Source organism: Acipenser ruthenus, chromosome 22 (assembly GCF_902713425.1).
Source record: "Acipenser ruthenus chromosome 22, fAciRut3.2 maternal haplotype, whole genome shotgun sequence".
Lineage (NCBI taxonomy): Eukaryota > Metazoa > Chordata > Actinopteri > Acipenseriformes > Acipenseridae > Acipenser > Acipenser ruthenus.
In genome coordinates, this window is record NC_081210.1 from 19,581,773 (window position 1) to 19,600,065 (window position 18,293).

Consider the following 18,293-nt stretch of genomic DNA (forward strand, 5'->3'; position numbering starts at 1 on the left):
CCTGACACTGCCGCAGGTCTTGAGGTTTGTATTGATGTGCAACTAAACATGGTCAGCCGTGGCAAAGAAGGTCTGCGTGATTGTCCTGCTGAACTTCCTCAGACAATGACAAGGACAACAATGAATCAAACACCATGTTGCTCGAAACCGCTTGCTGCAGCTCCACCTACTGTTCAGAATGAACTTCTAAAAAAGGGCTGTAAATCTTCAAAGCTGCAATTTCAATGGCAGTGTTCAATTTAACATTTATAAATAGTGCTTCTTGTTTTTTTATCAGTTCAATGTTTATTATTATTATTATTATTATTATTATTATTATTATTATTATTATAATAATAATAATAATACATTTTTATGCATTTTTTTTAAGTTTTAAGGGACTATTTTTTAGGTCAAAAGCAGAAGGATATTTAATAAAAATTACTTTTTTGTTAATTAAAAGATGTTTTTAGGTTTGTTTTTTTATTTTATTTAGTTTGTTGAACCATTTTATAAGCACAATAAGGCACTTCAGGGTGTGGGATATATTCTAATATCCACACGCCCCTGGCGGTTAGACACTCGGTTTCGCCTCGTGACTTATAAAGCACCCGGGCCGTGTGCATATTGGAGTATATCCCACACCCTGTTGTGCCTTATTGCTTACATTTACAGTACTTAAAAGAACAAGGAGCCAGCTACTGTCTCGAGTTGAAAAGAAATGGCCAAGTTAAACTGTGTTTATGTATGGATAAGAAGGCCCAACTTGGTTTTGTTTAACATGGCAATTTTCATAAACTAGAACATAGCTAATCTTTTACTCATGTGAAATGCTTACCATAGCACACTGGGGTTTTTTTTATAATGATTACAGTGGTCATATGCTTTTACCTTGATTTGAATCTGAATAAGAATTAAACCTTGCTATACAACTCCCACGATCGTTGTAAACTTTTATAAGGGGTGCTTGGACCCGTCTTCTATTCAGAAATCGGGCGACGAGTAAACAACACATTATTTTGTTGGAAGTAATTTATTGGCAAATGTCGTGGTTAAAAACACCAGAATTGTGTCATATTGTGACAACAAAAATAGTCCAGTAATAAACACCATACACACTATAGATATATTTCAATGATTGGAATTGTCTTGAATTTCTCAGAAACTCAAGCTTTATATTAAGTAACCTTGAGGCATTTTAAAGCATATTTGACTGCTATCTTATCATTGTTTCGTGATAATGTATGAAGTCTTACAACAGTATACAACTGCCACTATACAGATCAAACTGCCTTTCTACTTTGTTCAGTGACTTCTTGACCGAGCGAGAGTGCGTTGTGTTCTGCTGGTGGATGCTGGGATACAGGCGGGTCTATTGACTTGTTCCGGTGTATTGTGGGAGACGTGTTTGCAAGATGGCGACGTCGTTGGGAGCGAACACTTACAATAGGCAAAACTGGGAAGACGCGGTATGATTAAATATTAGTTATTCTAAAATACTGATTACATAAATTAAACCTGGGGCCATTTGCAGTAGAATTATTGTAAATACAAGGCGACGCTATGATCTTTGGATTAATATTCTGTTCATCTGTTATAAAACTTGCGCATGGATCCCTTCACGTATTTTTTTTTAACAGTTCCGCGAATAAACAATGCAGTCCAGAAATTAAAAACTTTTTATGAATTACAAATTTCGATCGAGAGTAGACGTTTATTACTGGCAAAAATATGTGTTATTCCTGATAAGGTGTTTTTACTGTACAGTACCAGTAGTAAACACAGATCGTGGTTGGAAAAATGTGGGGCCTACTTGTTTATCATTGGCGTTACGTACTGTACTGCTAACTTATAAAAGCATAAATGTGTTAAATGGTGGACTGTTACTATTGCCATACAACTCAATTGTACTGTACATAACAAGACTAAAAAAACAACTAAATGCTGTTTTTTTAATTTAAATACGTGTCTAGTTGGATTTACTTTTTATGAAATGCTCTTATTGTATTACTTGTATTGTAACGCTTGAAATGTTTTTGCTTACGATTGTAAGTCGCCCTGGATAAGGGCGTCTGCTAAGAAATAAATAATAATAATAATAATAATGAAATGTATATACATCTGTTTAACACTTAAGTTGTAAAGTAAGTGAACGAATCCAGTGGCTGTTAAAGTAACGAATTTAAATAAGTACATGCATACATTAAACTTATTAATAGTTTTATGACTTGCACTTAGGCACACTTGCTTTTAAATAATGTGGTTAATAATATATGCCATACATTTATTAAACACATTATAATATCCACTAAACCCTCAGTAGGTTATTTCGCCTAACTAGTCGATCTCTTTATAGGACTTCCCCATTCTTTGCCAAACATGCCTTGGAGAAAATCCCTATATCCGCATGGTAAGTTATTACTGTTTTTTTTTTTTTTTTTCCCCTCACGGAACAAATAGTAAGCAAGATACCGTTAGTTTCAAGAAAAGTCGTCTCAGTTAAAAATGTTTTAACTTATTTGTTCTCTACTCAATATGCTGTAAGCTGATCACACTGAGTTGTTTGACTAACCAGTAATGCATTTTGAATGAGTCTGAATGTACTGTGTAGATCTTTACCAAGTCTGTTTTTTCTGAAGTCCATGCATTCATTCTAAATCAGGTTCAGTATATGAAATCACCAGAAAAGCACACTATATGTTAGGTTGGGTCCAAAGATTATACTACTTAAAAGTAGTCATTCGATGTTGGGCAATAGGAAGTTTTAATATCATAGTGAAGTTGATATATTGATTGCAATATGTTTTTTGTTTTATAGACGAAAGAGAAATATGGCAAGGAGTGCAAGGTAAGACTTTCAGTTTATTATTATAAAGTGGTCTACCTAGCTTCTTGGTAAAACAACTGGGCATTATCAAGTATTATATAAGTCAACCAACTGTTGTCACTTGCCTAGCATTATACATTACATGATGTACAGTTGTTGTTTAGTTAATGGCACTTAAAATTCAACACTGCAGACCCCAAAGAGGTTAAAAAAAACCCAAAAAAACCTCAACACAACAAACTAGTGCTGGTCTTTAGTATGCCCTTGTATCATTTATGTAATAGTTAATTCCATAATAAGATGCAAAATCTATTTAATTGGTTATAGTATGGTTGTCTTTGCAGCTCTCAAAGAGTTCAGGTGTGTCATAAGTCTTTCCGTAACTGACAGTATCACCACTATATTGCTTATTATAAATCATCTAGTAAATACATTTAACTGTTAAAGTAAAGTCATTTTTATCCGACACATTTCTCAATTTTCAGTGTACTTTTCAATTATATTTTCAGTTTTACTCCTATCACATCATTGCCCCAAATTGTTGTTTTAGTTTCAAATAAATTCTATGTTACCCCCCCACCCCCCACCCCCATACAGATCTGTGCCAGACCCTTTACAGTGTTTCGCTGGTGCCCAGGGGTGCGGATGCGCTTCAAAAAAACAGAAGTGTGTCAGACATGCAGCAAACTGAAGAACGTGTGTCAGACCTGTCTGCTGGATCTGGAATATGGCAAGTTGCTACTAAACCCCTTCAACTGTTTAACCTGGAAATTAGTACTGTTAGTACGTTTCAGTATTATTTATCACCCCAGTTTGTACTTCTTAATGTAACAGTTCCTGTGATTGACTGTTTGTTATTCGTACTCTTCTTATGAACTCTTCTTTGTCTTTCTCCAGGATTGCCAATCCAGGTTCGTGACACTAGTCTGTCCATCAAAGACGACATGCCGAAATCGGATGTCAATAAAGAGTTTTACACTCAGAACATGGAAAGAGAGGTAATTTTTCTATGAAATAAGCATTTAAAATGTTTAGTTTTGGCTTTGTACCATTGTTAAAGAAATTGGAATATGAGCTTTTATTTTCTTTGAATTTATATAGTTTTGATTTAACTGCAGTCGTAGTTAAGACCAATAACAGTCTATATACTTGCACCTTTTCGTAATACATATTTCAGGATTAGATAATTCATTCAATTTAAAGTAAGACTGTAAATTGTACATATTTTACTACACTATGTGAGGACTGACCTCAATGTTTCACTTTTTTTTATATACATAAGCCTGCAGCTTTGTTATATTTATTGTTGACAGTCTAGATTGGTATAGATTCATTCCCCAGTCTGTTTCCTGTGCTCTGCAGATTCAGAACTCTGATGGGACAAGGGCGGTTGGGTTACTGGGGAAAGCACCGAGCTCCAGTGACATGCTGCTGAAACTGGCAAGGACCACCCCTTATTACAAACGTAATCGACCCCACATCTGCTCCTTCTGGGTGAAAGGAGAGTGTAAGAGAGGAGAAGAGTGTCCCTACAGGTAGGAAGACATAACTTACTAACATTACAGTACCCAGGGCTAGAAATCATAATTAAGGAAATGATTACATCACAGTGGTCACGACTTTCACATGCATTTTGCCATTTAGTTTCCGCTTGGCGTGAAAAAAGGAAATGAGTAGTACAGGTCTTTTGAATTGGCAGCAGTACAAAGTTAGAGGTTAACAAATGTCAAAAAAGGTGAATACTTACACAGCTATAAAAAAGAGTGGTGAAATTAAGTTCTAAGCAAGTAGCAGAGCAATATCCCAAACAATTTCATGAAAGTGGAGGGAGCAGCTTTGTTTAACCCTTTGCGGTCCTATGTCGGACCTGGTCCGATATTGCAATTATTCTTATCTGGTCCAATGTCGGACCCTGTCCGACATCATCAAAAAGATGCAAAAAACGGGTTTCTAGTCATTTTTTCTCCGGAAAAAGCCGAGAAAACCATTCAATGGCCGAGTGGGAGCGACAGGAGCCGAGACAAGCCGAAAAAAAAAAGGGCGTATCTCATGAAGTCATACTTGCCCCTGGCATCAGATAACAGCGGCCATAAGGAAACAAGCTGGCTGTGACTGCATCAGCGCTCAGAGGATATCACGGACATTTGCAGAGTTTTTTTCAGATGTTATAGTAATAAAATAATGACTTGGATCGCATTATTGAGGCGTTTGGTGATAAAAACGAGTGATCAGGAGATGATTGATCAGTATGTAGGACTATTATTATTATTATTATTATTATTATTATTATTATTATTTATTTCTTAGCATATGTGAAAGCTATAGCGAATGAAAGGGTGGGCCGGGGCTGGAGATGCCTAGTGAGTGCTTTGTTGATATGCAGGGCCTTTTAAACCCGTTTGACTGTGGAAAAAAATACTTTTAAACAGCGCGTCTAAAATTAACTGCACGTGTGAAAATAAATTGGACCTGACGCGCCTGACACGCACTTAATAAATGGACTGCAAAGGGTTAATGCATGTTTAATAATGGAAATCTTTTTTTGGTATATTTAGACAGTATCGATTTTATGTTGTTTTTTTGGGTTTTTTTTTTAGTTCTCGTACCTCTGAATAACAAGGACTAAAGATATTTTAAGCACTAAGCTCCTTGATAGGAGTAAGTAGTATTTAAATAGTGTCTTGTTTTAAGAATTAGTCAAGTCAAACACATGCAACACATTTTCCCCTAACATTAGGATTTGGGGGACGGTCAATTTTTTTGAACTTTGAACTAGGGATGAAACAGTATAAAATTTGCATATGATAACCGTTAAAACAAAAAAATACACTGGTAACCTTAATTTCACGGTATACAGTACATCATGCACGTTATAAAATAAAGGCTTACAATGAATGAAGAAAGACTAATGCAAATCACATAAATTCCTGTAATTCACAAAAATAAAACAAACAAATCACACTTCTTTTCATGGAATTATTTAAACATTTGGTATTTTGTATTTTAAAATTTAAAATTGTTTTAATTTATCAAGACAATCAGACTTGAACAGAACACCCTAAAGTTGTACACCGTGTTATACAACAACAGTATTAAGATCTATTATTTGCTCAAAATGACGTGGTGCTGGAGTTTGCTAAAACATTTTAGCGTAAAAAATTAAATAAATACTTTTGTTTAGCTGATGGTAAACAGAATTAGGAAATGGTCGGTCTTATTGCTTAAAACAAAAGGTGCTTGGAGAAGGCGTTTCTCTAGAAGCTGCGTGTGACATCAGAAAGACAGCAGCCGGCGCAGCAAGCTCTGGGTAACAGAACGCAACCATTGACACGTGTATTCTGTGTCGACAGTTTCCTTCAAAACCATTATCAAAGTACAGTATCAGTTCACAAAAAGATCTTCATCAGACACTTTGCTAACGCTGCAAGTATCATCACTTGATTTAGAAGAAGCATGTTTGCAGTTGAAAAATGTTAACTGTTATATAAGTAATTACGATAATTGCGGTGCAGAATAAAAGGAATGGTATCAATGCCGTAATGTACCTGAACCGCGTTAAACCGAAAAACCGATATACTGACCCAGCCCTACTTTGAACTTGTAAGATGGACTCCTCTTACAGAGTTGAGGAAAACGCTTGTGATTTTACATATATAAATTAGTATAAAAAAGGCTTTTTTTTTTTCTTCTGCTATTCTCAAGGCACAATTTAGGGGAATAAAATTCCTGCAACTACCCTCGCAAAATTTGCATCTCTTTTGAAAGTCTCGTGCAAAGAAAAATAAAGTTGAACTTGTAACACTGTTTTTAACTTTTAGGCATGAGAAGCCAACAGACCCAGATGACCCCCTGGCAGACCAGAATATTAAAGACCGTTATTATGGGATCAATGACCCTGTGGCAGACAAGCTTCTTAAACGAGCCTCTACCATGCCACGTCTAGACCCGCCTGAGGACAAATCCATCTCAACCTTGTATGTGGGCGGGCTGGGAGACACTGTTACAGAGACCGAGCTCAGGTCAGTACACTTCAATTGCTTTTGATTTCAAGAACACACGTGTTTACATTTACAGACAAATGAATTAATTAGAAGCTTGAGCTGAAGGATTTTACACTTCAGAAAACAAGTGTTTTTAAAAATGTCAATTTAAACCTGAGTTGGAGTCTTTTGTGGTACCTAATTGAATATGCTTTTGTTTTTACAGGAATCACTTTTACCAGTTTGGAGAGATTCGCACCACAACAATAGTGCAGAGGCAGCAATGTGCGTTTATTCAGTTTGCTACAAGACAAGCGGCTGAACTTGCTGCTGAAAAGTCCTTCAACAAATTGATTATCAATGGCCGCAGGCTCACAGTCAAGTGGGGCAGGTGAGAGATCCAGCAGAATTTTAACGCTGAATGTATTTGAAAGCATTTGTTATCAAATAAGAGGGCTGTTAAAGCCCACAGATGGTCTTTATTTATATAGTGTATTTCATGCATAGTGAGTGCTGTATTTATCTTTCATTTTGACATGAATTTTTAAACAGAGCCCTGTCTACATCAGTAAGGGACTTCTATGTTGTGAACATAGCAGCTGCAGTAAGTGAATGAAAGCATTGCAGAAATTGCTTTTCTGATTTGTTTTCTTCTACCAGATATTAAGCTCCCTGAATTGACCTAATCTTTGTTGGGAACCTTGTCAAAAGTGAGAGCTGCATTTTAAGTGTGAAGGTCTTCCTGTTTCATTCCCTTGGCTGTGGAGAGATTACGCTTCAGAATTTTAAATCAAAGGCTTTGAACTAATAAGCTGCAGGATTACTGCCTCAACTTTAAGAAGCTGTAATTCAGTAGACTGTGTAAATTTAATCAAACCTAGTATCTTTAGGGCCTAAACATAAAAATGATTGCCAAAAAAGATGAAAATGTTCATATTTATCTTGTCTTTATAGTTTCATTGAAACTAGTTTATGCTTGCAAATTAGCTCTCCCGTGTAAAAGCTGAATACTAATTGACGTTGGCATGTAACGTTGTCAAAGTAAATCTGTTTCCCAACTTTTTTCAGTGCTGCTAGAGTTATTCTTGAAAATATAATTGTTAATTTCAGTCAGTTTCTTAAGCTGCTTCAAAATAGCTTACTTGCTCAGTAGCCTCCTGTGCTGTTGCTGCAGTGACCAAGTTACTACACTAGAGGGCAACCACACCTAAAGCCTGAAATGTAATCAAAATGTGAACATGCTGCTTCTGCATACAAACAGTGAAGTGTTTTTTGATGCAGTGTACCATTTCTTTTGTTTAATATAAGTCCCTGTCTTCCCTGTGTATCAGGTCCCAGGCAGCGAGAGGAAAGGAGAAAGAAAAGGATGGCGTCACAGAGGCTGGCATGAGATTGGAGCCAGTACCAGGTCTTCCAGGAAGTAAGAGTTGTTGTTTAAAATTACTGTTTGTCTTTCATAGGCAGGCCCACATAGAGCCCGCAAACCAGATGTATTTTAGCAGACACAGGATCATGCTCATTTACATACTATTAAGACATTAAATGACTGTGACGGGATGTTCTAGTATGTTGCAGTAGCAAGGAACATAAGGGCAGTGCTACTTATTTGATGGCAAAACGCAACCAGTTATGCCAATTTATGCTTCTGTGCAAATGCTCATTCCCAAAAGGTTCTATTATCTGTAAATGTATCGTTCTCAAAAGTCCACTGTTTTTTTGCTTGTTTTTTCAATTTCATTTAACATTTATTTTATCCCCCCCACAGCCCTGCCCCCTCCCCCTGTTGCAGAGGAAGAGGCTCCAGCAAATTACTTCAACCTTGGTCCAAATCCATCTCCATCAGTGATGAACATCGCCCTGCCACCCCCACCAGGCATTGCACCCCCTCCTCCTCCAGGTAATAACTACAGTGATGTCCACAATTGCATTTTTAGTGACATGTTGAGGAAAGCTTATCTGATTTATTAAACTTGACTGATTGTGTTAAATATTCATATTTTGTGTAATATGGTATTATCTCTATGTGTGATTGGCTAAGCTTTAAAAGCCTGTATCTTTGGGACTGTGTTAGTGGGCAGACAAATTAAATGTAAAATAAATGAGTGCTCCATATAAGAAACAAACACAAGTATTAAATGAAGTGTAAAGTAGAACATTTAAAATCAGTTTTGGGTAACACTGTCCACTAATTGCATGTGTGGATACTGTGTAAATACAAAAACAACTTCATCATGGTTTCTAAACTTCTTTCCCCCTGCAGGTTTCGGACCTGCCATGTTCCACTCAATGGGCCCACCCCCACCTCCCCCTCAGTTCATGAGAGCCCCAGGTCCCATCCACTACCCTTCCCAGGATCCCCAGCGAATGGGCGCCCATGCCAACAGACATGGGAATTCGTAACCTCCCTGTTTCTGTCTTTGTCCTTTTTAAAGTTTTTGGTATCCCTTTAATTATCCTGGTAATGTAAAGATTGCTTGATCAACATCGAACTACACAATTGAAGATGTAGTCATGCTACTGTAAAGAACATTTGCAAGTAAAATACCTGGAGTCTGTAAAACTTCCTCTAAGCTACCATAATTTCACTGGGACAGTTCATTATTAAATTATAATGTACCAATACTGTGATTTGTGGAGAGGGGAGGGCCGGGTACACTTTAACCAACTTTCTAATGAAGCCCATGTTAACTAAAGATACTTAATTTTTTATTGTATTAGTTTAGTGTTACATGTGTAAATGACCAGAAGAAACGTCATTTTTATAGCATGACAATTTCAAGTAATTTCTTTTCTAGAACATTAAACAAGCATCAAGCTTTTCCTCTTGTCAAGACCCTTTTTAATGTTAATAGTGATGTCTTATCATCTTTACAGTAAAAGAACAGTGTTGCGTTCAGATGCTGGAGTACATTTGTTCTGGGGAAGAAAAAAAAAATAGTTTACCATTCTCAACTACCCTCTCCTGTATATTTTAAAACAAAACCTAATTGAATGGCGTTTATATTTTGAATGGTCTGGCTCATGAGGGTTGTAAAGAGTAAGATAGGGAGGCAGTGCTTTTCTGTGCGATAGCTCTGATTTGTAGATCGTAATCCCTGGGTTTACAGCTCAGCAGACTCTGGAGAATAGCAGACCCCCCAGCCTCTAGGTGCACGGTTGAAGTTGGGTCTGTTTAGGATACGAGCCAGGCTTAAGCTGGGCTCAGTCTGTGCATGGGAGAGCTCGAAGCCTGGCAAAGGAAATGTCCTCTCGTATCCTGCTGTTCCTCCAAAAGGCAAAGGCGCTCTGGAAAACATGGATTAGAATTTTTAAATATCCATTCTTAAACTGTTTGGAATCTGGAATTCTATAGAATAACTACATAGTTAATGTTAGGAAACTGCCACCACAAACTTATTGTTTTAATATCTGAAACACTGCTTAATTTTTTTAAATATAAAAACAAAACCTAAATTGCTTTTCTTTTGCTTTATTCTTATAAAATGTAATTTGTTGGTTGTGTTATTTATGGAAGGGCTGAGATTCCACAACTCCATATTACATGCCTGTGCACATTTACATGAACTCTAATTCTCTAACTTCAGGTTAGACCCCTAACCCAGCCCCTGCATTTGTGTACCTGAGTTATAAGTATAGAACAGCTTTAGTTTACATCTTGAGAACAAATGTTGTGCAAACACACAATTTAGATGAATTAATTAGTTTTTTTTTTGTTAAGTTCACTTTCCAGTGGTTCTTAAACATTGTGTTTTTATATATATATTGTAACACAGCCACTCTGTCACGTTGGTTTGTCCCTATAAAAACATAGACCCGACACAAACTTGAGGGTTTAGCGCTTTTACGCACTCTTGTAATAATCAAAAAATAAGACAAAATAACACCTAGCTCTACCCGAGCACTAACTAAACATACAGGAACACACTAACTGTAAACAGGACAGTTAAGCTGTTTACCCGTTAACAAACAAACCCACTGTTTTACACACTAGCACGGTAATGCACAGTACCTTTCACCTGACTGCTCGGCAGCAGGTACACCTACCTGGTTTTTTCTACTCAGCAGTCCAGAACAGGCTGGCTGTCACCCTTTTAAACTCTGCACCTGGCTTTAATTTACAGTAACTGCCAGGTGCAGGTGATAATTTAACAACAATAAAATTAAACAATTGACACATGCATTTGCATGTGTGTTTGGCAGAGAGGATTTTAACCCCATCCCTGCCTTGCTACCGTATATATATATATATATATATATATATATATATATAATTTATTTTGTATTGAACCAACTTTTGTGTTATTTACTTTGTGCTGTCTCCGTTATTCAATATCTTGTAAACTCACACAGCCTGGAGGAGCTGAAAGGTTGGCAGTGTTGGACAGTGTCAGATTTCTGCTCTGAGGTTTAAATAGAATCTGGCCCCTCTGTCAATGTTGAGATCAATTTTCAGAAACACAAGGTCTGAATGGGGAATCCCAATAAAGGCAATGAGAAGTCAAGAAGCAAGTGTTCCACAGAAATTATAAAAAGTACCACACTTAGGCAAAGAAGCAAGCAGTGATGTTACTGCACAACCCGTTCACTGTTTCAGAGTGGATCTATTCACTCACTCATTATAAACAAGGATATTATTACACGAAACCTACTAAAACTGAAAACGGGTTAAGATCCAGTTTCTGGTGCATGGGGCATTTTGTCATAAACAGCATAATGAATTCAAGTGGTATAGCATTGGTGCAGTCATATTTTTCAATGCCTTGCCTATGGTGAATTGCCATTCACTATCTTGAAAGAAATGCAATTGCAAAAGAAAAAAGATTGGGAAATGTTGATTTTTGAATACATTTCCTTCTAATGTATTTGCAACTACTTTTGAAACTTTTTACACATTGTAATTTCTATAACCAACCAACCACCTAATAAAGACTGACCAGCTTTGAAATACAATGATGAGAGAAGTAACCTCTGGATGTCCAAGCAGTTAAAAAGTCACAAGCACAACCTGTTGTGAACTCTGCTATTTTAATGTGGATGGGGCTATCGGCTGGAGCCACCAGAACTCATTTATCATTAGACCCTCGGGGCAGTGAATCCTGTCCTTGTAGGCAATGAGAGGGATACTCGGGAGTGTCTTACCTGTTAAAGCACCTGAACTGTGGTTTCGGGGGAGGCTCAGGGAGCTGTTGGTTCAGGGAATGCAGGAGCTCCTCCGTGTCAGTAAGGGACTCCCTCCAAGGTGACTGGTAGGATTTTGGGATGACTGTGATGTTAAACTTCTCATGTGGGATTTCCTTCAGGGGTCCAGAGTACCCTAATGACACACATACAGTGAAACCTGTTAAATGATCTAAAAGGCTTGGATTCCATCACACACACAGTTAAGGGAAAGTGGATACATTCAGGTCGCTGGGGTTGGTTCGCAGGGTCACAAAGATTCCTGCCAGTGTAATAGCTATACAACGTTAATGAAGGTCAGGTTAATACACCTGACCCAAGAGCAATACCTTACTTGAAAACCATTAACAAACTGGCTTGTTCTCAGTGGCTACGCACATAACAAAATGTGCGGTTAAAAGTTCAGAGGTTGAGAGAGGGTCAGATGTTCCTATCTAGGAAATTCCTAAATGGTCCCCTGTGGTTACACATCCCAGGTTAGTTCAGCTTTGAACCAGATCTTCCCTATTAGGCCTATGGTCCTGAGAAAGCTTCTCAGTAAAGTGTTGAGCATTCCAGTAGAAGTGCTTTTTTATTTATAAAAACAGACAACTCTAAATCTGGGATCTGAGCCCTGATTAGAAAGCATATTGCCTGGTTACCTGGTGCAATGGAGTTTGGATTTCCGCTTTTTTTAGCTGCCTTTTTCTTCAGTGTTGAGAGGAAATCACCTTTGCCAGGTTGCCCGATGTAGATCTCTGTTCTGAAATTCTCTTTCCCGCTGTCTGACAATGGCTGAGTGCCATTCTGAACCTTGTACAAAACAGGGTATTTACATATGAGAAATCAGTTACTTTAACACGATCAATAGGCTGGATATTCCTCTTGCTCTCAATAGTTTGTGTTGAAAAGTGAAAGCATTGGTACAGCAAAGCTAAGCATTGTAAAGCCCACAGAGGTATGGTAAAGCACATTAAAAACATGATGGTAAACTACTAAATGCACAGGAAAAAGCATGGAAAAATTACACAATTACAATGCACATTTACTGTAGGAAACTTTTAGGGACATCCCAGTTTAAAGGTAAGCCTGGCCTTATCATTGCAGCTTAGTATGCCTGAATTCATTATTTATTTGTATTTTTTCCATGGTGGTTCTTGTTTGTACCACAGTTATGGCAGTGACATCATTGTACTTTCACAGATAATTTGCAGAAATTCAGTATTACCAGAGCCCATGACCCACACCCCAAGTCTAACTTTAGGACGACAAACTAATCTGTTGCACCATTGATGGCAAAGACTAATTGAAATGACAGCCCTACTAAATCTCTTGATTTAAGGCTGGTTCTGTAGATCATGATTAGCACGAATCTTGGACTACCTTAGTTTATGTAAGATAGTCCATCATTGGTGTTAATCAGGGCCAAGGTTTTTAGAAAAGGGAGGTTAGTGAGTTGTGCACAAGAGTAAGTGGGTATTTTAGATGTTCATTGATTTAAAATACCTCCCACAAAAACTATGTTGTGCTCACATAACCTCCCATTTCAATAAACCTTAATGTGGGTCTGTGAATCAGCTGTTAGTGTTTAAAGATATAGATATGCTCTACAGAACAGTGGTTAGATGCCTTGGTCAAATGCCTGTTTTTTTTTTACTATTTTATCTTATTTCCTGAATTTGTATGACTGTATCATGGCTGAGTGATTGGTGTGCAGTATTATACAAATATAATATTTTGTTAAACTCAATAGGGAAAGTTTTGAAAACCGGTGCTACTCACAGTGAGAGGCCCCTCTTTCATGTTCTCCAGAGTGAACCTGTCGACCCGTTTCTGCCTCTCGTGAAACATCCTTGACCCCTTATTGGAAAGCAAGGCCAGCTCCTCCATCATCACATCCCTGGGGACGCTGATCTTCTTCCCCAGGTTCAAGTGGTCTAAAATAGGGAAGACACAGTGCCTCATTTTCACACTCTGAGTCAGTTACTTGTATTACTGTATTTAACTAAATTTAAAGTCTACATTTACAATTTATGAATTGGTGGATATTCCCTATTAATTACACAGTAACACATTGCTACCAGTTTAAGGGAACATGATGTCTCTTAAAGGGACAGTGTATAATGTGACATCCCTACAGCACTATAAACCTGCTGTGGATTAAGCCGACCCAACAATACTGCACTTTTACCCTCATAGAGATGGCTACTTTCAACACTAATGCACGCATCCACCGTGCCAAATTTGTGTGTGAATGGTTTTAAGAGCATGACAGGGGCTTCAGCCATCTTCCATGGCCACGACAACCCCAGATCTCAATCCAATGCAGCATATTTGGGATGAAATTGAAGTGCATTTGTCAAAACGATCCTCTGCCTACCTCTCTCCACCAACTGCTTGCAATATTAATGACTGAATAGATTAACATGCCTCGGGACACCTTCCAGCACCTTGAGGAGTATATGGTAATAATAACAAATAAACCAAGTTCATAAAAATGGACCCTCTAAGATCAGGACCCTCTAAGACTTTAAAGAGCGTTGACTGGGAAACGTGATCTTGATTATAACAGGTGGAGCTGCAGAGCCTGTTTGATGGCTCAGTGGATTTATCTCATCCTTCCCATTCTGCGATTGTAAGTTTACTGCCAAGCACATCAGGCAGTGTGGACAGCTGCACATACAGTCGCCAAAATAATTCTGGAAAAGCAGCAACGTGGAGGGCTTCCAGAATTATTTTGGAAATGGCAGTATGAACCGCTGACTGTTTGTTTTTGAGGTAAAATAGGCAATTTACCCATTGACTTAAAGTACAAGTGCGCTTAGGACCTATAGTCAGCTGTAGTTTTGAAAGTTATACAGTAATTTCTGCTCTTAGATCCTGATTTTTTCACAAAGCATAAAAATGTTGCCAAATTTTTACCACATCATTTTTTCTTAGAACCTGATCTACACTGTTGTACAGGTGACTCCATAGAAGTACAGTATAATAAACTAATTTATTATAGAGGATTTATTGCAGGCTGTAAAAAAGACACTTTTAACAGGCCCTCACAAACATCATAACAGCATGTGTGTGTGTGTGTTTGTTTGTGGGAGAGTGGTTGCATTGGAAACAGGCTTATAAATAGACATTGTTTTAGCGCACTCTGTAAAGGGCTGTAAGTCTGGATTGCAGATGGAAATATATTTATATTGGACTGCTGCATGCACATGGCATCAGCAGTCCAATATAAAACATGTGTCAGAGTCACACTTTGATGAGCTAAGTCACCTACAATCCAATGAAATATCTGAGTCAAAATGGAAATGCACACATCTAACAAGTCTTAACATTGTTTCCGTTGCTTCCACCGCGTACTTAAATCATATTCATTTATATATTATACACCTCTGTGAGAGCCACTTCTAGGTACTAAATATCAAAGGAGGCTGTGCTTAATAATTAAAAACTGCCAGCTAAAATTGCACAACACATTATTAAACCATTCTTGATAAGCACTTTTTTTTAGTTTATTAAATTACAGCTTATCAGTGTGATTAACACTATATACAGTTACCTACACTTGTAAACCAAACAGAGACAAACTATGACATCAATGACTTAATTACTAGTGATACGAGTCAAGATGACTCCCTTAGCATATTTCACCAGTACTGGCTTATTGCAAGATACCTACCTCCCTCAATCTCTTTATGAACTGCTTGAGCCCTTTCCTTCCTCTCCTTGACCAGATCTGAGTAAGATGTTGGCATCATATTCATTCCTTAAGTTTCCTCCTGTGAAAGACAAAAACAAAGGTACTGGAGTATTATGTCTGGCTACTAGGGGTTGATGTGAATCTCTACCCAACGAGGATAAGCCGCAGCTGGATTGTATTAGAGCATGTTACAGCACCAGGGGATTCCCCTGGACCTCACTGACCACCTTCACCTCCCTAGTGCTGTGAATTGATGAAGTCCAGCTGCTGCTTATTCCAGTGGGCTCTGGCTTGATCCAACTCAACCCTTTGTCTTCTTTTCTTTAAAAGAAATAGCAAAGTTTCGTTTTGAGTTTTTCAGATTCTAGAAAACATGGGATTTGGTGTTCATGAAAAGTTTATTATGAAATAGATTATGATATAAATGTAATTTATTTTCACACAGTAAATAATGAGGTAATTTCCAGCAATCGTCTCTGATAATTAGGTTAAGGTTAAGGCTAATGAAAATACAAAATGACTTCATAAAATATAACAATATGAAATTGTATCTTATAAAATGGCAATTCATGGTAATTGTTGCTCAGTTAATATAAAGCTCTATCCAATATAATAATATAGTTGGATTCTTCTCTAGCTTTGATATAAAGACTGGTTCAAACTGCGACTACAGGGAGATGAGAAATCGGAGTGACAGTGCTTGCAAACTCTCTTTAACATGGTTTTAAATAAAGAGAATTCAGACATGTCTGCAGTCATTCTGTATGGTTCATAGTTCTGTTGCTCCAATATTAAGTTATTATCATTATCATTTCCCTCTACATCTGTCTTTACCTGGCAGTGAGCTTTACTTTGGGTTTCAAATCATGTGCAATGTGACCTTTCAACATTGTATCTGTCGATATGTAGGTGGGTCTAGCAGAGCTCCTTTTGATTTTGAAACAGGGTTCAATATCAGCTTAATGTTAAATTAAACCTTATTCATAATTAAAGTCTGTTATCTGTAGCTAGATGTTCTAATCTTTTACTTTTCCAGACTTTTTTCATTCAAATTATGAGGAATCCTTAAGCAGGTCATATTAGGCTTTGTTTTTCAGTAGAAGCAAATGAAACAGACTAATTAGAAAGATCCTATTATAGAAATTAAACACATCCCCCCCATGGGTTTAGCAGCATCAGTATGCTCTGTTCTTATTTTCTTACGGCATTGTTCCTTCAGAACACATAAACAGCATATAACCCCAATCTTAATAAGTCCCTGGAATCAGGAAATGAGCAGCTGAATTTGTTACACAATAGGCAAGGGAATCTCGACTTTGGTTTATGTATTCCCTCCAGAAATCTCTGAAATGCAGCTTTAGGTTTTATCCTTGTCTCTGTAAGACACAAGCCTCACTGAAGTTAAAGATAGGTTTTCTAATACTTTCAAAATAGTCTTCAACCATTCTTACAGATTTATAACTAAAGACTGTTTAATCTCCCAACTGACCAATTTAAATTTGGTACATCATGAAAGTCTTCACACGACTGACAGAACCTTGTATTCATTCAAAGATGGCTAGACAATGATTTTGCAGTCTTCTTCAAAGCCCTGTCCCAGCCCTAATTCTGTGAACTTTGTAGCTCTGAAAAATCATTTGGGGAAATAAGCTAGAGTCCATCAACAAATGCTGTAATTGTAGAGCGTGTTTAATTGGAATCAATTAACACATACTGTTTATAGAATACGTTAATTTGTCTTACAGTCCAATTAACGTACCGACCGGCAATCACTTACCTGCTCCAGTAGGTGAAAAAGTGAAAAAGCTGTTAAAAAGAATCTTCGAGTTACAGTGCTTCTTAACACTTGTCTGCTGTTGTCCCTCCCTGCCAGTAGCCCTTCTCAGGGAACAGCTGGGCAAGCTGAAAGTCTTGGACATCTCCACATGACATCATAAACTGAATTTAGCTGAGCCAGAGTTGGCTTGGAAATGTGAACACTGTCGGAGTTTTAAGTCAGTCTCTGGCTGCATCATCTTAATGATAAGAATACGATCTGGGTACATTACACTGTGGGCTGACCAGGAGCAGCTGGGTTTGACTATTCTCGTTAAAACCAGGGACATCGCAGGTGTAGCAATTTTGGACATTGAGTCAGGTTTAACTCCAGTTCTATTGCTTTAATGAAAAGTTTTGTGACCACTGGGAGCTGGACTGAGAGAAACAGAATTAATTTCACATAGGCTCCTGACAACCACCAAACAAAAAAATATAACTATTACATATAACCATTTCAAATGGGCAGTGCTTGAACTGCAAACATAAAAAAGCAGCACTACGTCATGTTAATTCCATGTCCCATGGGAACAGACAATCACAGCTTTGGATATAAAAGTATTGCAGTAGTCCACCTTTCATTTTTTTTCTTTTCTTTTAATATATTTTAATTGGACCAGCTTGGGTGTCATTATGTCTACTCCAGCTTTCTGGATAACATACGTCCCTTGATCAGGTAAAAATAGATTGTAAACACGTGTTCTTTGTAAACATATGTAGACAACTTATCAACATCCATTTCCTCTGGTGGGACATATGTAATAAGCTTGGATAAACTTTGGTCCAATAGAAAGTTATTAAAAAAGTAAGCAGGGATATAAAGGTCTGCCGACAA

The 18,293-nt window shown here is 37.5% G+C and overlaps 2 protein-coding genes across 3 annotated transcripts; one reads left to right on the forward strand and one right to left on the reverse strand.

Annotated features, from left to right (window-relative positions):
* Positions 1 to 1,266: 1,266 nt before the first annotated feature.
* On the forward strand, positions 1,267 to 9,605 carry LOC117431162 (pre-mRNA-splicing factor RBM22). Its single transcript, XM_034051839.3, has 11 exons — positions 1,267 to 1,448; positions 2,336 to 2,389; positions 2,798 to 2,827; positions 3,404 to 3,536; positions 3,704 to 3,804; positions 4,169 to 4,341; positions 6,625 to 6,825; positions 7,013 to 7,177; positions 8,118 to 8,206; positions 8,552 to 8,683; positions 9,047 to 9,605. The coding sequence occupies exons 1-11, from the start codon at positions 1,395 to 1,397 to the stop codon at positions 9,184 to 9,186; spliced, it is 1,272 nt and encodes a 423-aa protein (XP_033907730.1). The 5' UTR covers positions 1,267 to 1,394; the 3' UTR covers positions 9,187 to 9,605.
* A 101-nt stretch (positions 9,606 to 9,706) lies between these two features.
* On the reverse strand, positions 9,707 to 17,574 carry LOC117431163 (myozenin-2-like). 2 transcript variants are annotated; one of them, XM_034051841.3, is made up of 6 exons: positions 17,421 to 17,574; positions 15,623 to 15,722; positions 13,726 to 13,880; positions 12,606 to 12,750; positions 11,926 to 12,100; positions 9,707 to 10,071 (listed from the first exon to the last, which is right to left on the reverse strand). In XM_034051841.3, the coding sequence occupies exons 2-6, from the start codon at positions 15,705 to 15,707 to the stop codon at positions 9,888 to 9,890; spliced, it is 744 nt and encodes a 247-aa protein (XP_033907732.1). In that variant the 5' UTR covers positions 15,708 to 15,722; positions 17,421 to 17,574; the 3' UTR covers positions 9,707 to 9,887. The 2 variants fall into 2 exon arrangements, with proteins under 2 accessions (XP_033907732.1, XP_033907731.1); XM_034051840.3 differs by having other exon boundaries at positions 12,606 to 12,756; positions 17,421 to 17,572.
* Positions 17,575 to 18,293: the final 719 nt, after the last annotated feature.